At 41.0% G+C, this 21,985-nt stretch overlaps 1 protein-coding gene across 1 annotated transcript in view; it reads left to right on the top strand.

Annotated features, from left to right (window-relative positions):
• The window catches only part of CAB39 (calcium binding protein 39), a 107,569-nt gene that overhangs the window by 69,562 nt on the left and 16,022 nt on the right, over positions 1–21,985 (top strand). The window contains exons 3-5 of the mRNA XM_011998089.1: positions 7,772–7,936; positions 10,080–10,198; positions 15,624–15,792. Coding sequence (XP_011853479.1) covers positions 7,772–7,936; positions 10,080–10,198; positions 15,624–15,792 — 453 coding nt within the window. The remainder of the gene's footprint in view (positions 1–7,771; positions 7,937–10,079; positions 10,199–15,623; positions 15,793–21,985) is intronic.

The raw sequence follows: 21,985 nt of genomic DNA, 5'->3' as shown, positions 1-21,985 counted from the left end.
AGTAGAGACAGGGTTTCACCGTGTTAGCCAGGATGGTCTACATCTCCTGACCTCGTGATCCCCCCACCTCGGCCTCCCAAAGTGTTGGGATTACAGGTGTGAGCCACCGTGCCTGGCCCAGACTGCTCGTTCTTTAGCGGAGCACCAGATGCAGTAGTTGGCTTTCATTGGGCTCAGCTTGGGAACATGTCCACACTATGAGCTGTGCGTGCACACTGAGACCCAAGCTCGGGGCATATGCTCATTAAGTGAAATGGCCAGCATTGAGTCACTCAGCTAGTCTCTTTCCTTGCTCACTGCTGTAACTCTTTGTTAGGAAGACATCTGCTTGTAATTATTTAGCTGGCTTCCTTCCTTTGAACTGCTGTTATTTTTTCACAACTCAGGTGATTTATTTCTTTGCCCGTTCTTAGAGGGAAGTCTGTTCTTGTCCAATTTTTGTTGTCGTTGTTTTGTTTGTTTGTTTGTTTTGAGACAGGGTCTTGCTCTCGCTCTGCCATCTAGGCAGTGGATGGAGTGCAATAGCACCATCTCGGCTCAGTGCAACCTCTGCACCACTCCCCACCCCCACCCCCCAGGCTCAATCTATCCTCCCACCTCAGCCTCCCAAGTAGCTGGGACCATAGGCATGCACCACCATGCCCGGCGAATTTTTTGTATTTTTAGTAGAGATAGGGTCTCACCATGTTTTCCAGGCTGGTCTCGCACTCCTAAGCTCAAGCCATCCACCTGCCTTGGCCTCCCAAAGTGCTGGGATTACAGGCATGAGCCACTGTGGTCTGCCTCAATTCAGCATTTTTAAGGAATCCCTTGACTTTATGGTATGATAACATCACATTTCTCTACATCCAGTTGTAATCTGGATTTTATAACCCTGTTATCAGGAATGCTGATGTTCAGCCATTCATCAATAATGTCTGAAGCATTTTAAGCAGCAGCAATGTCTTAATCATATTTATGTTATGAAAAGATAATTCTAGGTGTGATGTGGAGAATGCATCCCCATTAGGCCCCCTACAATCCACAGAAACCAGTCAGTACATGATGTATTAATGTAGGCAAGCGTTATGGGGAACTTTGATTTGTGTGGTGATGGTAGACGGGGATAAGTGGATGGATTTGGGAGTCGCTGATGAGTTAGGTATTGGGGCAAGGTGAAGAAGAGGGGAGAGTCGAAGATGACTCCTGAGTTTCTGAAATGTAATAACCTCATCAGTGGTGTCGTTACATGAAACAGGGAACAAGGGGAGATATCCGGCGCTAGGGCGAGATCTTGAGTTCTATTTTAGATGTATTCAATTTGAGCTACCTTGAGACATTACAAGTGGAGGCATTTTGAGAAGACTGCCCAGTGGTACTGATAAGGCCTGGGAGAAAAGAACTGGATTAGAGATAGGAATCTATGAGGCATCTGCATTTAACTGTTAATTAAAGCAGTGGGTGTGGATGAGATCACTTAAGAGTCTAGGGGATAAGAAGAGGAAGCCCTAGTACCCTGCCTTGAGGGATTCCGTGTTTAAATGGCCTAGCCAAAGTGAATGAGGCAAAAAGGACACAGAGGAGGAGCAACCAGAGACTTAGGAGGGAAAATACGGATGTTGGTGAGTCACAGAGGACCCGAAGAATGGTTTTCAGAGGAGAGTGTAATCAGCAGTTCCGAATCCTGTGGAAAGTTCAGGTGTAATTGTTGGGAATGAAGTTTTTAGTGTCGAGGAAAAAAAAAAAAAAGAACACAGAAACACATGATCTCTCAACAAGGAGAGCTTTACTTTCTGCAGAAAGGGTGCTACTCAGTAGTTGTCTGGCCACAAGAGCACACCAAACAAAGTAGACAGAGTTACTTAGAAGCTGACATGTTTACCCTACTGCTGTGTCCAGTTTCCTTTGGCTGGGATAGGACCTCACATTTTACACTTTATCCTATTGGCTATTAGTTTAAAACTTTCTTAATTAGGTAAGGGGAACAGAACAGAGAAAAGGAAGTTGCCCAGGGCTACTTAAGGAAGCATCTCCAAATAAGGAATGGCATGCACTGTGGGCTCCGGTGTGCCTAGTTCTGTCCAGGCATGCTGGAGCAAGCTAGGAGAGCTGATTTGGAATACATATATATACACACACACACACTAATAGTGGATAGCAATCTTATAGTAAGAAATTGTGACTTCATAATCTTTGAAGAAGAACTTTCCCATTTCTTACAGTAATAAAGACACAAAATTGTATTTAATGGCATGCAGGTCAGTGACTAGCCAAAAGAATTGGGCTGAAGAGTGAGTAAGAAAAAAAGACTTGGACTATAGTAAATACAGGCAAATGTTTTGAGAGGTTTCATTATGAGGTGCTGGGCAGGGGCAGGGGGGCGGGGGGTGATTGTGGAATCTAAGGAGGACCTATTTGATTTTGTCAAGTGGAGTCTTAATCAGGTTTAAAACGGATAGGAAGAAATTAGGTGAGGGGAGATTGACTCTGTGAGGAGGAGATGAGGTAACAGGCAGGGTGAGTTCCTAAGAAGGCATGGGGGTGGGGAGATCCAAAAGCAGGTGAGGATTAATGTAGGTGGCGGGTGCAGTATCAGCTGGTGAGGGAATTCCTTCTGAAAGGGAATGGGGCTTTATACACAGTCCACAATGCCATTCAACTCAGAAGTATAATATATAGCTTTCTCTTATTTTTTTTTTTTTTTTTTTTTGAGACAGGATCTCGCTCTGTCACCCAGACTGGAGTGCAGTGGTGCAATGATAGCTCACTGTAGCCTCAACCTCCTGACCTCAGCCTCAGCCTCCTGAGTAGCTGAGACTATAGGTGCATGCCACCATACACTCAGCTAACTAACTTTTGTTTTTTTTTTTTAAGAGATGGAGTCTCACCGTGTTGCCCAGGCTGGTCTCAGACTCCTGGGCTCAAGTGATCCACCTGCTGCAGCCTCCCAGAGTGCTAGGATCACAGGCGTGAGCCCCCACACCCAGCCGTAAATAGCTTTCTAATTGTGTTCCTGCCTCTCTCCTTCCTTCCTTATTTTTTTGGGGGGGTGGGGCATAGGGGGGAACAGCTTTATTGAGATATAACTTACATGCCATATAGTTCACCCATTTGAAGGGTACAATTCACTGGTTTTTCGTTTATTCACAGATATGTGTAACCACAACCACAAGTCAATCTTAGGTCATTTTGTCACCTCACAAACCTGTACCCTTTAGTTATTCACCTCCCTTCTTTCTTATTCATCTTTTGCTGTCAGAATAGAATATGGTCTGAATTCAGATTTAAAAATCATACAATGATTTCAAAGAAAAGTATAAACTGAGGTACATGAAGAATTGTTAAGCGCTTTAAAACTTTGATCTAACCAGAGAAGCAAAGGAGGCTGAGGCCTCCTACTTAGGGTCACTGACATAGAATCAACAGATATTGCATTCACAAAACCTATTAGGTATCAGATTCTTCCTGTCAAAGAGAATTATCTGAAGAATAGAGATAGTAAAATGGAGTGGAAAACGCAATGCATGCAGATAGATTGTAAGAGAACACCTACTATTGCTAAATGATTTTTCTCTTGGCCCGGAAAATTACATTCTGGGTTACTGAATTTGAGATTTCCAAGGCATTCCCGAGAATGAAGTAGTAACAGCAGGCTGGAAAAGGTAGACTCGGCTTAGCATTGATACTGAGTATGGTTTCATAATGGGATTATTAGGAGGATGACTTACAAGCATTTAGAAAAGTTAGTCAGTAGATATTAGTGTAGGCATAGTAAAAAGGTCAGACCAAATAACTTCATTTTCTTATGGTCAGGAAATAGGGAAGAAATAGTATAATTTAATTTTATCAAGGTATTTGACAGAAAAAACCTTTTAAATGTAACTTGGAAATAGTTGCATATATACATGACTGAGCAACCCTGCCCCAAGATTTGTAGTAGATCATTACTGAAAGGAGCATGATGATTCAGAGACATGAGGGGCTCTATTCATGCATCATTCCTTTCCAGCGTTTTGGTCAATGATTGAGGCAGGTCATGGGAGACATGCATATGAGATTTTCATATGATACAAGTGGGAAAGCGGGTAGCTAATACATTGGATGTCCGTCAGAATCCAGAGTTACTGCCATAATCTTGAATGATGGGCTGATGAGATTAAATTAAATAGAAAAGTTAAAGTCTTCATCGCAGTGTAATTCACCCCAGTTTAAGACTAACATTTGGAAAGACCTGTCTTTATCAAGCAGTACCTGTGAAAACCAAAGACGTTTTGTTCACTGTAAGCTCTCTCTGAGTCAGTTATACAACATAATTGCAAAAATTCTTAAAAAGTAGCCTTGGGCTGCACTAACATTTGTAATGGAGGAGTGGTGGTCTGGTGTCTTCTGCATTGTACCGTTCTGGATAGGGCTGAATGTTAGCTGTGCCTTTCTTAGGTTAATCAAAGAACCTGAGGGGAGGTTTTCTGGAGAAGATGACAATTTAGGGAACATAGGCAGGCTGCCCTCGAGAGATTTATGTGGAAGAGAAGTTAAAATATTGCCTGATCTGCAGTATAAACCCAGGGCCAGCAGACAGTGTAATGAAGCAATGTTTGTCTCATAAATTTGTCTAACAGATATCTGATTCTGAATTCTGCTAATCCTGCATTACTGGACACTGGAAATATTTAAGGTAAAGTCATGTGATTTGGTAGGAAGGTTAGAAGGTTACATAACTGAGTACCATGAGACTATATGATCCTCTAAGTACTGTTGAACGCTGAGTTTTGTGAATCTGTGCAAAGTAATCTCCTTGAAGTGTATTTCTGATCATAAATGCTTCAGTTTATATAAGTTTTTATAGCCTTTATGTTATGTCTCTTTAATACTCTACTTGGATCTCCTTTGTTGGTTTATTAACTGTAAATCTTTTATTTTGTTTTTGGGTTTTTTTGTTTTTTTTTTAAAACTGGTTGCTTTAGGGCTTATAGTATACACCTTTAACTTACTATAGTCTGTCTTCAGGAAATATACTGCTTCAGTTGTTATAAGAACCTGACAACAGTATACCTGTGTACCTCCATTACACCTCTTTGAGCTATTGTTGCCATTTTTATTCTACATATACATAACCCCAGAATACATTGTTATTTTTGCTTTAAAGAGCCAGTTCTCGCTGGACGCAGTGGCTCTCGCCTGTAATCCCAGCACTTTGGGAGGCCGAGTCAGGTGGATCACAAGGTCATGAGATTGAGACCATCCTGGCCAACATGGTGATACCCCATCTTTACTAAAAATACAAAAATTAGCTGGGCATGGTGGCTTGCACCTGTAGTCCCAGCTACTCAGGAGGCTGAGGCAGGAGAATCGCTTGAACCTGAGAGGCGGAGGTTGCAATGAGGTGAGATTGCGCCACTGCACTCCAGCCTGGGTGACAGAACAAGACTCTGATTCAAAAAGAAAAAAAGTTAATTCTCTTTTAAATAAAAGGGAAATTTTTGTTTAATATTTACTCACGTTACTATCTTCATTGCTTTTCATTCCTTTGTGAAGAATCATTTTTCTTCAGCCAGTAGAACTTCCTTAAATATTTCACAAAGTACAAGTCTCTGGTGATGAAATAGTTCTAGTTTTCTATGTCTCAAAAACTCTTTATTCTGCCTTTGTTTTTGAAAAATATTTTTGCTGGTGTATAAAATTTTAGGATGACAATTTGGTTGTGTTTTTCAGTATTTTAACAGTGTTCCTCCACTATCTTTTGACTTGCATCATTCCTGTCAGGAAGTCTGTTGTCATTCTTTGATTCTTTGTCCATAATATTTTTTCCCTCTGGCTACTTTTAAGATTCTTTCTTTAGCACTGAATTTAAGCAGTTTGATTATTCTATGCCTTGGTATTGTCTTCCTGTTTCTCATGCTTGGGATTTTTTAATGTTTTGGCTCTATGGAATTCAGTTTTCATTAAATTTGGAAAACATTCGTCCATTATGTTTTCAAATATTTTATCTGCCCTTCCACCTCCTTTGAGGGCTGCAGTTACACATCTGTGAGATTGCTTAAAGTTATCCCCTGGCTCACTAATGAGATGTCCCTTCTTTCCCCTAAGTTTCATTTTAGATAGATTTTAGGCTCTATGTTTGTGTTTACTAACCTATTATCTACTGTCTAATCTGCCGTTAATCCCATCTGGTATAATTTTTGTCTTAGACCTTGTAGTTTTATTTCTAAGTGTTTCAGGTGTTTTTTATGCCTTTCATTCCTCTACTTATCATGGTACATTTTTCTTAAATATATTGAATACGGTTGTAGTAACTATTTTAATGTCCTTGTTCAGTAATTCTGCCGTCTGTGCCATTTCCACAGCTGTTTCTGTTGATTAGTTATTATTAGTCGTGTTTTCCAATTTTGGTCCTTTCCAGGATTTCTGTTAAGCTTTGTTGGGCAGGGCCAGATCAGAGTTTGGCCTAGGATTAATTTTGTATGCCTACTGAGGCAAAATCCCCTGAGTACACTGCTTGATGACTAGTGAATATGAGGTTTTCCATTAGACTGGTAGGAAACAAAAGCTATTTCCAGCCCCATGTGAGCTCCAAGGTTCTGGTTCCTAGCCTTGGCTACTTTCCTTACCCACATGTGGTTATCAAGACTCAGTTGAAGACAGGAGTGGGCTCTGCAGGGCTCTGCCATGCTCTGTCTGGGCAGCTCTCTCCTCTCTGCCCTGTAAACTCTAGTCTTCTTGGCCTCCCTGGGTTGCCAGCTCTGCCCATGGAGACTACCACCTCTTCTGGCTGGCTTCCCCCTCCCTGTGCTGTGGCCTAGCAAAAAAGTAGGGTAGTTATGAAGTTCCCCTCATTTGTTTTCCTTCTTTCAGGGATCACTGTCCTGTACTGCCTGAAGTCCAGTGTTTGAAAGTCATTGTTTTGGCCAGGCACGGTGGCTCACACCTGTAATCCCAGCACAAGTTGGGCAGATCACTTGAGCCCAGGAGTTTGAGACCAGCCTGAGCAAGATGGCAAAACCTCATCTCTACTAAAAATACAAAAATTGGCCTGGCATGGTGGCACATACCTGTGGTCCCAGTTACTCAGGAGGCTAAGGCAGGAGGATTGCGTAAATCCAGGAGGTTGAGACTGCAGTGAGCTGTGATCACACCACTGCACTCCAGGCCTGGGTGACAGCACGAGACCCTGTCTCAAAAAAAAAGAAAAAAAAAAAAGTCATTTTTATTAGTCTTTTTCATGGGAAAAGGTAAATCTCGCTCTCCTGTCTCTTGAGCGGAAGTAGAAGGTCTTTAGTGACTTTTTAATCTATCACTAACACCTGAGCTTTGCACTCAGCCATTTTCTGCTCTCTCCCTTATTTCCTCCACACCTTTTCTGTGATAGGACTTGTACTTTCCCTTCTCCCTCATCCCTAGCTCATGCCATTCCTTATTCTCCATACTTGCTTGACAGAATCTCTTCATTCTTGGGAATCAGCCCAGTTGCCTCTTTGGTGATGTTTCCCTCCCACTTGAGGAAGTGAACCTTTTCCCTGTTTTGTTTCTGCCATACATAAACATGGTTTTCAGTATGTGGGTGTCTGTTGTGCACATGCTGGCTCCTGTGGAGTGTGCATGTTGGTTCCCATGTGCACGCATACATAGCGCCCAGCTCCTGAGGGCGAGGATGGAGCTTGCCCACTTTGCTTCTTGTTCTTAGGTCTGTGGGTCTGTAGTATAGAGAGGTGATTTGACAAATTTTGATGTGTTATATGTTTGTTAAAATGAATTTTTTTTTCTCCTCTTCCCCAACTCCTCTCTCTAAAATTAGGCTACAGAAGAAGTTTCCAAAAATCTGGTTGCCATGAAAGAAATTCTGTATGGCACAAACGAAAAAGAGCCTCAGACAGAAGCAGTAGCTCAACTTGCTCAAGAACTCTATAATAGTGGGCTCCTTAGCACCCTGGTAGCTGATTTACAGCTCATTGACTTTGAGGTAAGAAATCAGTTTCTTATTTTTAAAAAACAGTACCCTACACATAATTCATCTCCATACGTTCTCTCTTTTGGAACATTATTCTTGGGCTCCTGACTCAGGGTTACTGACCTCTGTCAACATGCCTGGGCTGCCTACCTGATTAGCAGAGCAAAGGCAGGAACCTAGGGGTGTTTCAGGCTTGGGACAGGATTCTTCCCTGTTTCATCACATTGGACGTGTAGTTTCTTAGATGCTCATTATGCCCTTTCATTTAGGTTGTTTTAAAAGACAACTGCTCATTAGAGCACTGTAGTACTCTAATAATTCACTGGCCCTTGACTTTCAAAGAATAAACAATCTAAAGACAACTACAGAATGTTAGAATTTCAGAGGAAAATGCAGTCATAGAGAACTATCCAGTTATGTCTCTTTGTTACCTGTTAATTCATTACAGCCAGAGACCATATGTGTTTTGTTTGCTTAGCACTGCTTTTAAATTTTAAATTAGTATAACATTTAAGTGACAGGACATTTATACACAGTCTGAATTTCTGGCTTCTCTTGAAAAATTTGATTCTAGCAATATTGGGTATATAGTCCTACTTGACCCTTCAGCTAGGGCAGAGTAGCATCACAGGGCATCCACACCTGGGTTTGCTTCTCCTGTCTCAGGCCCATTTGCATCTCCTGCCCAGCCCTGGTAGGCATTTGACATTGTTGCCCAAGTTAATACAGTTGGATCATGCTATGTTAAATATTTAGTGAATTTAACAGTGAGAATAATGATCCTGGAGACCATCTGAATAGTCGCGATGCATATATGGTAATGAAGCTAATGAAGCGCCGTGGCTCTTTGTCATCAGTGTGCTTTGTTTTAAGCCCCAGTGTTTGTCAGCCTGAATGAGTGGATGTCTGTACAGGTGCTTGAAAGACAGGTACATGTTTCAGAGGAGAAAATGACAGACATATAGTCAGATTAAATTTTGGAAAAGGATGAGAGGGTATGGTTCATAAGTTGAGTATAATACTGATAATAAAGTAAAATTTTATTTCTGTCCTACTGTAGAGCGGATAGAACTGCAGTGTTTCCATTTTATAGCTGATTTCATCTGTTTTTAATAATATATCAAATTCCAACAGCAACAATTTTTATTTCCTCTGCAAAGTTGGGGATGTAGTGGAACATCTAGGTTCCTTCTCCTTTGTCTGCCTCCACCTGACCTGGACACTGAATTTAATATTTATGTGGAACTTTAAAGACATCAGCTTAAAAGAAAATTGTGCCCTTAAGGCTGGTTCTTAAAGAAAGGCTGGTTCTTAGAGGTTGCCTTTACTGCTCCTGAGCTAGTGCAGGGCCCAGGATTATCTCTCTGTTTGGCTTTAGATATATCCTGGAAAGCTAGCATTTCACTCACTCTCCTGTGGGCTTGTTAGCCTTGTAACAAGTGACTGTTCAGAAATGCTGCTTGGAGTCCAGTTCTCCATTTGTTGGTTTCTTGTGCAGCTTTCTGATTATAAGATTCACTGGAAGGATCCATCTGTTTTGTACGGTAGTGTAATGAAGTTCTGATCTCTGAACTACTGTATCATGTGATTCTTAGTACCTTCATTGTTAATCTATATAAAGTCTTCCCTAAATAGGCCTCATTTAATTAGAAGATAGGTCTGCTTTCCATTAAAGCCCAGTTTCATACAGAATTCTTCCATTTTTAATATAGCGACAGAGTATATTTTCCTCTCCTTCCATCACTATAAAAGGAAAGCACATATAGTGTTCCCAATGTAAGCATCTTATTTGAAGCTGCTTGTTCCATTTGGGTGGAATTCAGGTCCCTTAGATTGTTAACATATTGCAGGGTTTTGTTTCTCATATCAGAGTCAGCATGATCCTGAGACTTAGAAATCGTTGAAATTATATGTGGAATATAGTCAACCCATTGTTGTTTTTGTCAACACATTGTTCATGTTAAAAATAGTACACTAGTAAACTTAGAATATAGAATTACAAATGAAGAGATAATTTAATGTCTATGAATGTGTTAAAGTCAGATACTCAGTCGTAACAATAAGTACAATGGCCTTATTCGAGTTCATTTGGGAGGGTGAATGGGCATTTTGATGTTTAGTCAGGACAATATGTTAATGATTGTATTCCTAATAGGGCAAAAAAGACGTGGCTCAAATTTTCAACAATATTCTCAGAAGACAAATTGGTACAAGAACTCCTACTGTTGAATACATCTGCACCCAACAGAATATTTTGTTCATGTTATTGAAAGGGTATGTACAATGTAATAAAATTTGTATTCTCAGTTGAACATAAAGGAAAGGTTGCCTTGGGAAAAAAACAGGATGCTGAATGTGGGAGGCATTTTCTCTGTAGTTAAGATTATTTTTTCATAGATTTTGAACACCTCTCCCTCCTTGAAATCCAACCTGTGAGCAAAATTGAATTTGAAAATGCCCTACAGGTGGGAGTTTAAAATTAGGTGAATTCTGAGCTTTTAAATTCACAAATCCAGCATGACTGAAGGAAAAAATAGTAATTCTCTGTGGTCTTATTTCTGTTCTCTAGGACTTAAAAAAGTTGGATTTCATTGAAGTATCAGTTAAGTTATATATTGAAAGACATCTCCTTTGGACATAATATGCACGCCGTAAGGCAGTAAAAGCTGCCTCTTAAATGGAGCATGGATTATCTACAGCTTTACTTTGTTGAGTCAGCAAAGTACATGTTTATGAAGTAGTGCCCTTTGATCTTTACCTCTCTGTGTCCACTTACTAATCCATATAATTTGGTATTTCACAGTGCATCTTCCTGAAATTACTACTGGTCTAAGCAGGCATTAATGTTTGGGGGTAGTCTTGTCAGTTTAAAAGCAAAAAAAAAAAAAAAGCCTAAAAACCAAACCATAGAACCAAATGCCCTTCTCCCTCATCGCTGAGCCTCATTGACTGGCAAGGTAATGTCCTGCTGTTTCACACCAGAATTGTGTGCCAGCCCCGGGTATGGTGTGCATCTGTTTGTCCCAGCTTTGGTGGTGGTCTGTTCTATTAAGTTGGTGGGCAAGCATGTTCCTGGCATGGCTGTTGGTGTGAATCAGCTTGCTCTACTCCTCCTGGCTTTATAGCTTGCCTCAGTCTGATTCACATCTCTGCGGTTTAACACTTCCCCCAAGTTCAAACTTGTTTAGACAAAGTGTGAGTCAGTGCCTGTGTTGCACGCCAGCATTCTGTTTCCCTCTTTCTATTTCTAACCATCTGTGTTACTTCTTCAGATTTTGGGATACAGAACTTTTGGCATCTGATTTTTTGTTGTATCAATTCAGAGTTGTATGTATAAACATGCAGTGAGTAGTGTGAAATTTTGGTGATCTTAGAGCAGCCTTCAGGTGCCTTTGTGTGTTTTTAAAGCCCATATTTCCTTTTCCGTAGAAACCAAGGATTATTAAAATCAATACATTAGTTAACTCTGCCGACATTTTTCACTTCAGAGTAATCAGAGGCATGATATGAATATTGTTAAATGGCCTGTAAAGAAAGACTTTTGAGATACAATTTGTAGTTTAGAGCTCTCACCTGTGCTGGCCAGAGCGGACACTTCCAGCCAGGAAGTACCATGGAGAATGCAACTGGTGGATCCACCAGAAGCCCCTGCCCACCTCCTTTGTTGTGAAGAATGTACATACAACACTTACCAGTTCCTACCCTAAACCCAGCTTCAACAGTTAAAGTTCTGTCATTCTTGTTCCTCTAGTCCTTGCCCCCTTTTTCCTCTGACACATGACATCACCTCAGTATGCATCCCTAGTACACAGTACAAAACACAGTATAACACAGTTACGATACCATTTGCCAACCTAATGTCTAATGTCTGATTTGCAGATTTCCTCAATTTTCACAAAAATGGCATTTTACAGTTAGTTTATTTCATATTACTTCCAGACTGGACATGGTGGCTCACGCCTGTAATACCAGCATTTGGGAGGCCAAGGCAGGTGGATCACTTGAGTCCAGGAATTTGAGATCAGCCTGGGCAACATGGTGAAACCCGACCTCTACTAAAAGTACAAAAATTAGCCTGGTGTGGTGGCGCACACCTGTAATCCCAGCTACTCGGGAGGCTGAGGCACAAGAATAGCTTGAACCCAGGAAGTGGAGGTTGCAGTGAGCCAAGATTGCACCACTGCGCTTTAGCCTGGGTGACAAAGCAAGACTTGGTCTCCAAAAAAAAAAAAAAAAAAGTTACAAACAAGGTCCACAAACTGAATTTGGTTAATGTAAGTCTGAGCTCTCTTTTAATCTGTAATAGTTAATATTATGCCATTTCTTTGTTGAAGTCCGGATTGGTGGTTTTGTAGAAAAATCATGTATTTTAGACTTGGCATTCCTGTTGCTTCTGTAACATGTTCCACTATCCACTATTGATTTAAGTGGTGGATAGTTAGATCTGGCTTTTTTAAAATTAGTTTCAGATTCACTTTGAGGGGGACAGAAGTTCATGGATGGTGCTATGTGCTTCATATTGGGTGGCACTGGTTATCCCACTGCTGGTGATGTTGGGATTGACCAGTGGATGCAGGTGTTCTCAGTCTGTAATCCGTCCATTACAGAATTCTCATTGACCTTTCGCCTCCTGGTTTTAGTTTCCATTGAGAATCATTGCCTAGATTCAGAATGGCAGTTTCCTGATTCTGTTATTTCTTCTTCATATAATTAAATTGTTTTTATAAAGAAGAACCTTTCCTCCTTGATGACTTAGTTATCCCAAAATAGTCTCATTTTTTAGTATAATCAGGTATTATTTTTTAGTATAATCAGTTGGTGACCTGGCCACTTCCTTAGATAAGTATTGAGTTGTTTTAAGGATCATTATACACTCAAGTTTTTGTCTTTTTAAAAATTACATTTGATATGTCTCAGTCGATTCCAGTCATTACTTTCTTGTGTCCAAATTGCCCCATCTTTGGCCCTTGGGAGCTCCTTCAGGTTGGCTTCTGCGTTCTTTTGGCAAGACCCCATCAGTCTGTGATAGCTTCCTTGCTTTCTGGCGTAGGATGACCATCTTGCTCATTTTGTATGAGTCCTGCCAGACCTGGAAACAGCCATTTCTTCAAGGAGCACTGTGAACTGCATTTTAAGATTTTTGTACCTTTGTTGATTAATTTAAACTGCTTCCATACAGTGTGATTATCTTCTTAGGCTGTAAGTACTTCTATGGTAGATGTTTATTTGGGGGGCCATGTTGCTAATATTAGCATGCATTTGAAGTCTTATTGCTGGTGGTAGACTGCATTTGGAGGCGATTTTTTTTACTGGCAGTTTACATGTTAATATGCTGTTCACTCTAGTGCTCACAGGTTATACAGCATAACTGTTTGCCTTGTACTTGTTTATGGTTTAATCATTTAGACAAGCTTGACAAGCCTCCATCAAAACCTGCTCAACTTGTTGTACCAAACTGTCTTACCCTTGTCCTTCCTGCCTACTAAAGTTCAGCAAAGATGAATTGTATGATCAGCCATTTTGTGAACAGATATTTCCATCAAGTAAGAGCCGGTCAGCATTCTAGCTGCATGCCTCCGCTGATGCCAAGGAGTGTGGTTTTATCTTGTTGAGGATCTATGATGTGTAAGAGGACACCACTACTAGATAACAAATGAGTACTACAGGATTTCAGAGGATAAAATGTGGTTTGAGTTAATAAGGCAAGGATTGATAAAAGGATAGGACTTAAGATGGGAGTTCCTAGTAGTTTAGAATTTACATAGGCAGAAAAGAGAGAGAAGGCATCCTAATGGCATATGACTGGGAACAAAGGTATAGGGGCAGGAATGAACATAACATGGTTGGCAGCAGTAAGGAGAAAATTTGAAAGTTGTATGGCAGGGTGGGAGGTGACATTGTGCTATAACAGGAGATCTAATGAGGGGAAGACTGGACAGTTAAGTCCAGAAGTTTGTGTTTATTTGATTAGCTAGAAGAAATCATTTTAAGCTCCCAAGCTGGAAATGCTGTTGATACACTTGTGTGTTGGGTAGATTTATTATGACAGAGCTTGAACAAAGATGCTGGCTAGGAAGCATTTGCAATTGTCCGGGTATGAATAAATGTAGCAGTGGGAATGGATAAAAGCAAATGAAACTAAGATAATCAGAGAAATATTTTTTAAAGCCTTTGAAGGCTTTCAAAGCCTAACATTGAAGGTGGGAAGATTTGGAGTAAAGAAGGAAAGGTTTAGAACTGGGCTGTCCAATATAGTAGCTTCTAACCACATGTAATTAATTGAAATTAAATAATATTTACGATTCAACCCCACAGTCACACTAGACAAATTTCAGGTGGTCAGTAGCTGTATATGGCCAATCTCTCCATAATGAACAGCACAGATACAGAACATGGAAATTTCTGTTAAACCTGGTTTAGAACTGGATGACTGAAACAAAATAATGACGCCAAATTATAGAAATGAGGAAGCAAGCGGGATGGGGGTGATTTTATGGAGGGGGATGAGATTTGATTTGAGACATGTTGAGTTTATGGTAGCGCTTTAACGGAAGTTGTCCACAGGCAACAGAAAGTGCCTAATTCAGGAGTAGACATGGAGGTGGGGTTAGTAGTCGTGGTGGGAGCCATGAGATTGTATGGGCTTTCATTAGCAGGTTGTGGGATACAGGTAAAGACCTCAGCCAGGCAAGAAATAGGAACAGTCAGAGAGATAGAAAGGAAAGAACTGTGAAATGTTTTATTTTGGTTTGGTTTTTTACAACCTATCAGGACACTTGAGTAGAAGACTCTATTTAGCCAAGAGGGAATCTTTACTGGCCCGTTATTTATTTCGCTAGTGTGTTGGGAAATGGAATATGACTACAAGAAACTAGAGGAGAATGTGAGGTGGAAAGAAAGCCAGTGCATGCAGCTTGAGAGGAAGTAGAAGAGAGCGATGTGTTTGAGGGGGCGGAAGAGGCCAGAGGGCTTGTGCACATCCGAAGGGGAAATGCCTCTTGCTTGGCTGAGAGGTGTCTCTCTAATGGCAGGGGAGGGGAAGCCAGAGACATGGGGATGAGCATAGGGAAGGCTATGTGTGGAGAGCTGACGAGGGGGGGCCGCCTGCTTCGTCGCCCCTGGGCTCTCTGATGGGGACCCTTAGTGAAGTCCTCAGGAGGAGGCTTATCAGCTTGGTGGTGTTTACATGTGGCTGAGAGTCTCCAAGTACTATCTTGAGTATTGAATTAAAACAACAAGGTATAAATTCTATATATTTATAGACCTATTTAGAGACTCTGAATTTGGGGAAATATTTTGTTTTCTGTGTTTTGATTTAGCTTTTGGTTTTTCTGAGTGTCAAGAGCACCATCTGTAAAAGCTAATCCCTGTATAGAGTTATGGTATGACCCGAAATACCGCTCTTGAAATCTTTCAGCTTAAATAATGAACCTTTAGTCACACAGTCACTCGTATGGCTATTTTTCTTTGGTTTAAGGTGGTCATCACCAACTAGTGTGTGTTTGCACTCTGGAATCAGTTTACCTGAGCACATGCTCTACAGAAATACCTTCTGTAATCTGCGATGGTCATTTAGTTAGGATACATGTCCGAAAACTTTCTGCCCTAAAAGTTTGAACTGTTCAGTGTTGGAGTTTTGAAAGAGCAATCATGTTTGTTTGTTTTTTTTGTTTGTTTGTTTGGTTTTTTGTTTTCGCAGGTATGAATCTCCAGAAATAGCTCTAAATTGTGGAATAATGTTAAGAGAATGCATCAGACATGAACCACTTGCAAAAATCATTTTGTGGTCGGAACAGTTTTATGATTTCTTCAGATATGTCGAAATGTCAACATTTGACATAGCTTCAGATGCATTTGCCACATTCAAGGTAACATAAAAACTGTAGAATTCTAAATATGCTTGAAAGTCAGATTAACAGGTGTGCTGTTTTTCTAAACCTTCGTTGCCCTCCTAAATCTACACGTGGCTGCCCTCTAGTGGGAAGAGAAAGATACATTTTATATGTGTCTGTGTGATAGAGGTATATGCAGTAAAGTCACAGCTTTAAAAGGGTGGAAAAGTTAGATTCTAAAATATATCTAAAAGACAAAAGTCCTGTGTGGTCAACATTTTACTTTGCTGTTAAATTATAATTAAGTATGATATACTGTACAGCATGTGTAACAACCAGGTTTTCTCCTGTGTTGAAACATTGTGTAGCAGTTTCTTTGGTTAAGCACCAGATGAAGTAGTTGGCTTCTGTTCAGGTTTATGTTAATTTGGAATATACACTTCATGAAATATTAGGACCACATTCAGGACAGAGATACATTGTAGATAGGCCCGAGGAAACAGTGGATTCACCTCTCCCATCTCCTGCTCACACTGGATCATGTCTATTAAATGTAGTGCGTGGACAGAATCACCTACACTATTCAAATCATAATGTATCTTCCCTGCTCCCCCATCTGCCTTTCCTCCCTTGGTGTATATTTGTATAAATTAAATACATACATGATGTGATATCACTGTACAACGTGTAGATTCTTGTTTTGAGTTACAAGGTTCTGTGCTGTTTACAATCTATGAATAAAGCAGGAGTCTTTTACAATGAGAGCAAGCCTTTGTAGATTACATTCCCTTATATAAGTTGCCTAACCTTATGAGTAAATATTTAGAGCTATTTTAATATAAACCAGTACTTGCCAGGCGCAGTGGGTCATGCCTGTAATCCCAGCACTTCAAGAGGCTGAGGCAGGGGGATCACCTGAGGTCGGGAGTTCGAGACCAGTCTGACCAACATGGAGAAACCCTGTCTCTACTAAAAATACAAAATTAGCCGGGCGTGGTATCGCATGTCTATAATCCCAGCTACTCGGGAGGCTGAGGCAGGAGAATCACTTGAAACCGGGAGGCGGAGGTTGTGGTGAGCCAAGAATCACGCCATTGCACTCCTTCCTGAGCAACAACAGTGAAACTCCATCTCGAAAACAACAACAACAACAAAAATACATATATATATATATGTGTGTGTGTATATATACACATACACCAAAGAATACACACACACACACACACACACGCACCAGTATTTAGCATACTGATATGCAGACAACCATGCTCAGAAACCATGAACACTATCACAGTAAGAAGTGGCCACCTTTCTTGGAGGGTTCAGTTTCATGATTTTGAAGAGCCCCTGAAATAATGAGAACACACTTTGGTCTCGGGGTGAAATATGTCCCACCTCAGTGAATGAATGCCCTAAAGATAGGATGAAACCTGGGGACCTGATCATTGATCATTAGGGTTTTACCTTGAATGAGGATCAGGTCATAGTATGAGAGGCCCCCAGGGATTTATTGAATGAGAATCAGGTGATAGTGTGAGAGGCCCCCAGGAATTTATTTCCCAAAACTCTTAAAAGATGGAATCAAAAGCCTCAGATGAGGCCCCAGATACTTGTATGTAAGTGTACAAAGCAAAACAAAATGAATTTGAGATTATAACATAGAGTGGTCAATATGATGTCTTAGGTGTCACCACAGTTGGTGGGCTAGGACTCATGCTTATAATACATCAGTGGAAGGTTATGCCTCATTCAGAAGCAGCAGACCCACCATGAAGGGCAGTGTAGCAGCACCATGTGTCAAGGAGAGATACCCCTGTGTGGAAGGACAGCCAGGAGCCTGAGGGTGGCAGCACTCTGGGCACATGAAAGTGAGGGAAGAGGATTGAGCAGCAGTGGTGTGGGAGAATGCAGCAAGACGCCTGACCCTGTCAGGATGTGAATGACATGCTTCTGGCACAGATGGCAAAGGTGGCTCAGAGGTGAGAGAGATGTGCTGACTACGTGCTGGAAATGGGATTTGCAGTGAGTCTTGTCTGGCCTGCCTGATAATTTCATTTCAGTTAGGGCTACTTCTTTTGATAATTCTCACCAAGGAGAAAATGACAGTGAGGGATCACTATGGGTAAAGCAGCCCTCTCAGGTCATGGTAGCCAGAGAGGGAGACTGGGCAGCCAGGCAGGTCACCCCTACTTGATAAAGAGGAAGCTTCATAAAACAAGGTAGTGTCCTAAGGGTGAGCTCTGGAAGAGAAAGCACTGGGGAGCCGGCCTGGACTGTGCATCTCAGGTGCTCTTGATTGCATGGAAAGGAAGGAGCTGAGAGGAGAGGCCCCCAAGAAGGTTCTCCAAGAAACAAGATTAAGCAGAGTCTACAGCCAAGACAACACATGAGAGAGAGGACAGACCTCCTATTGTAATCTCAGGGTGGCTAAACTAGCAGACAGGTGAAAGTCACCTTCCTACTCCTCCTTGAAAGAAATTCCAGTCAGGGAAGAAAGGAAGACCAGCAGGAACAGCCTCACAGCTGTACACCAGAGGCACTGACAAGGAGGGACGCGGAGCTGCTCCTCTCCTGCCTTGCTGCTAGTCTCCTCTTTGCAGAGAATATTTTTATAATGGAAAAGGAGAATAGATCTATGGTTCATGCTTTCCTTTGAGAATGTGGCAAGAGCGCACTCCCGGAAAATGTGCTCTACACACAAAAATTTCCAAATACATGTGGCTCATCCATAGCTCTGGAACAGGTGCTGAGTGTTGAAAGGAAATTAAAACTGCTCTAGGCCAGGCACGGTGGCTAACACCTGTAATGCCAGCACTTTGGGAGGCTGAGGTGGGTGGATCACCTGAGGTCAGGAGTTCAAGACCAGCCTGGCCAACATGATAAAACCCCATCTCTACTAAAAATACAAATGGTGGCGTGTGCCTATAGTCTCAGCTAGTCAGGAGGCTGAGGCGTAAGAATCCCTTGAGCCCGGGAGGCAGAGGTTGCAGTGAGCCGAGATCACGCCACTGCATTCCACCCTGAGCGACAGAGTGAGACTCTGTTAAAAAAAAAAAAAAATGCTCTAAATATGTCCAAAATGCATAGCTTGAATAAATGGATACTCAGTAAACCAGATGGCCAAATATTTGTTAATTTTTTTTCTTTTTTGAGGAATTAAGGAGATGGGGAGGGGCATTAGAAAGCCAAAAATATGTTTCCAATGTTCTAGAATAAATGAAGGTAGCTTCCCCAAACTGCGCCTGTATAACGTTCTAGAAAGTATTTCTAAAGAGATGGTTTCTGCCACTCAAAACCGCACAACTACATGGAAACTGAACAACCTGATCCTGAGTGACTGCTGGGTAAATAATGAAATGAAGGCAGAAATAAAGATGTTCTTTGAAACCAATGAGAACAAAGACACAACGTACCAGAATCGCTGGGACACATTTAAAGCAGTGTGTAGAGGGAAATTTATAGCACTAAATGCCCACAAGAGAAAGCAGGAAAGATCTAAAATTGACACTGTAACATCACAATTAAAAGAACTAAAGAAGCAAGAGTAAACATTCAAAAGCTAGCAGAAGGCAAGACATAACTAAGATCAGAGCAGAACTGAAGGAGATAGAGACACAGAAAACCCTTCAAAAAACCAGTGAATCCAGGGAGCTGGTTTTTTGAAAAGATCAACAAAATGGATAGACCGCTAGCAAGACTAATAAAGAAGAAAAGAGAGAAGAATCAAATAAACACAATAAAAAATGATAAAGGGGAGATCACCACTGATCCCACAGAAATACAAACTACCATCAGAGAATACTATAAACACCTCTACACAAATAAACTAGAAAATCTAGAAGAAATGGATAAATTCCTGGACACATACACCCTCCCAAGACTAAACCAGGAAGAAGTTGAATCACTGAATAGACCAATAACAGGCTCTGAAATTGAGGCAATAATTAATAGCCTATCAACCAAAAAAGTTCAGGACCAGACGGATTCACAGCCAAAGTTTACCAGAGGTACAAAGAGGAGCTGATACCATTCCTTCTGAAACTGTCCTAGCAATAGAAAAAGAGGGAATCTTCCCTAACTCATTTTATGAGGCCACCTGATACCAAAGCCTGGTAGAGACACAACAGAAAGAGAATTTTAGACCAGTATCCCTCATGAACATTGATGCGAAAATTCTCAATGAAATACTGGCAAACTGAATCCAGCAGCACATCAAAAAGCTTATCCACCAAGATCGAGTTGGCTTCATCCCTGGGATGCAAGGCTGGTTCAACATATACAAATCAATAAATGTAATCCATCACATAAACAGAACCAAAGACAAAAAACACATGATTATCTCAATAGATGCAGAAAAGACCTTTGACAAAATTCAACAGCTTTTCATGCTAAAAACTCTCAATAAAGTAGGTATTGATGGAATGTAATTTAAAATAATAAGAGCTATTTATGACAAACCCACAGCCAGTATCATACTGAATGGGCAAAAACTGGAAGCATTTCCTTTGAAAAGTGGCACAAGACAGGGATGCTCTGTCTCACCACTCCTGTTCGACATAGTGTTGGAAGTTCTGGCCAGGGCAGTCAGGCAAGAGAAAGAAATAAAGGACATTCAGTTAGGAAAAGAGGAAGTCAAATTGTCCCTGTTTGCAGATGACATATTTAGAAAACGCCATCATCGCAGCCCAAAATCTCCTTAAGCTGATAAGCAACTTCAGCAGAGTCTCAGGATACAAAATCAATGTGCAGAAATCACAAGCATTCTTATACACCAGTGACAGACAAACAGCCAGTGGAACTCCCATTTACAATTGATACAAAGAGAATAAAATACCTAAGAATCCAACTTAAAGGGATGTGAAGGACCTCTTTAAGGAGAACTACAAACCACTGCTCAGTGAAATAAAAGAGGACACAAAGGGAAGAACATTCCATGCTCATGGATAGGAAAAATCAATATCATGAAAATGGCCATACTGCCCAAGGTAATTTATCGATTCAATGCCATCCCCATGAAGCTGCCAATGACTTTCTTCACAGAATTGGAAAAAACTACTTTAAAGTTCATATGGAACCAAAAAAGAGCCTGCATTGCCAAGACAATCCTAAGCACAAAGAACAAAGTTGGGGGCATCATGCTACCTGACTTCAAACTATACTACAAGGCTGCAGTAACCAAAACAGCATGGCACTGATACCAAAACAGAGATATAGACCAATGGAACAGAGCAGAGGCCTCAAATAATACCACACACCTACAACCATCTGATCTTTGACAAACCTGACAAAAACAAGAAATGGGGGAAAGGATTCCCTATTTAGTAAATGGTGCTGGGAAAACTGGCTAGCCATGTGTAGAAAGCGGAAACTGGATCACTTCCTTACACCTCATACAAAAATTAATTCAAGATGGATTAAGACTTAAATGTTAGACCTAAAACCATAAAAACCCTAGAAGACAACCTAGGCAATACCATTCAGGACATAGGCATGGGCAAGGACTTCATGACTAAAACACCAAAAGCAATGGCAACAAAAGCCAAAATGGACAAACGGGATCTAAACTAAAGAGCTTCTGCACAGGAAAAGAAACTACCATCAGAGTGAACAGGCAACCTACAGAATGGGAGAAAATGTTTGCAATCTATCCATTTGACAAAAGGCTAATATCCAGAATCTACGAAGAACTTAAACACATTTACAAGAAAAAAATCAAACAACCCCATCAAAAAGTGGGCAAATGATATGAATTGCCCACTTTCAAAAAGTGGGCAAATGATAAATGTGTCCCAGCGATTCTGGGACCCAACAGACACATGAAAAAATGCTCATCTCTGGTCATCAGAGAAATGCAAACCAAAACCACAATGAGATACCATCTCACACCAGTTAGAAAGGCAGTCATTAAAAAGTCAGGAAACCACAGGTGCTGGAGAGGATGTGGCGAAATAGGAACACTTTTACACTGTTGGTGGAAGTGTAAACTAGTTCAGCCATTGTGGAAGACAGTGTGGCGATTCCTCAAGGCTCTAGAAATAGAAGTACTATTTGACCCAGTGATCCCATTACTGGGTATATACCCAAGGGATTATAAATCATGCTACTATAAAGACACATGCACACGTATGTTTCTTGTGGCACTATTCACAATAGCAAAGACTTGGAACCAACCCAAATGTCCATCAATGATAGACTGGATTAAGAAAATGTGGCACATACACACCATGGA

Source organism: Mandrillus leucophaeus, unplaced genomic scaffold, assembly GCF_000951045.1.
Source record: "Mandrillus leucophaeus isolate KB7577 unplaced genomic scaffold, Mleu.le_1.0 Scaffold555, whole genome shotgun sequence".
NCBI classification, from domain to species: Eukaryota; Metazoa; Chordata; class Mammalia; order Primates; family Cercopithecidae; genus Mandrillus; species Mandrillus leucophaeus.
The sequence above is the reverse complement of the archived record's forward strand: the minus strand, read 5'-3'. Positions and strand labels throughout refer to the sequence as shown.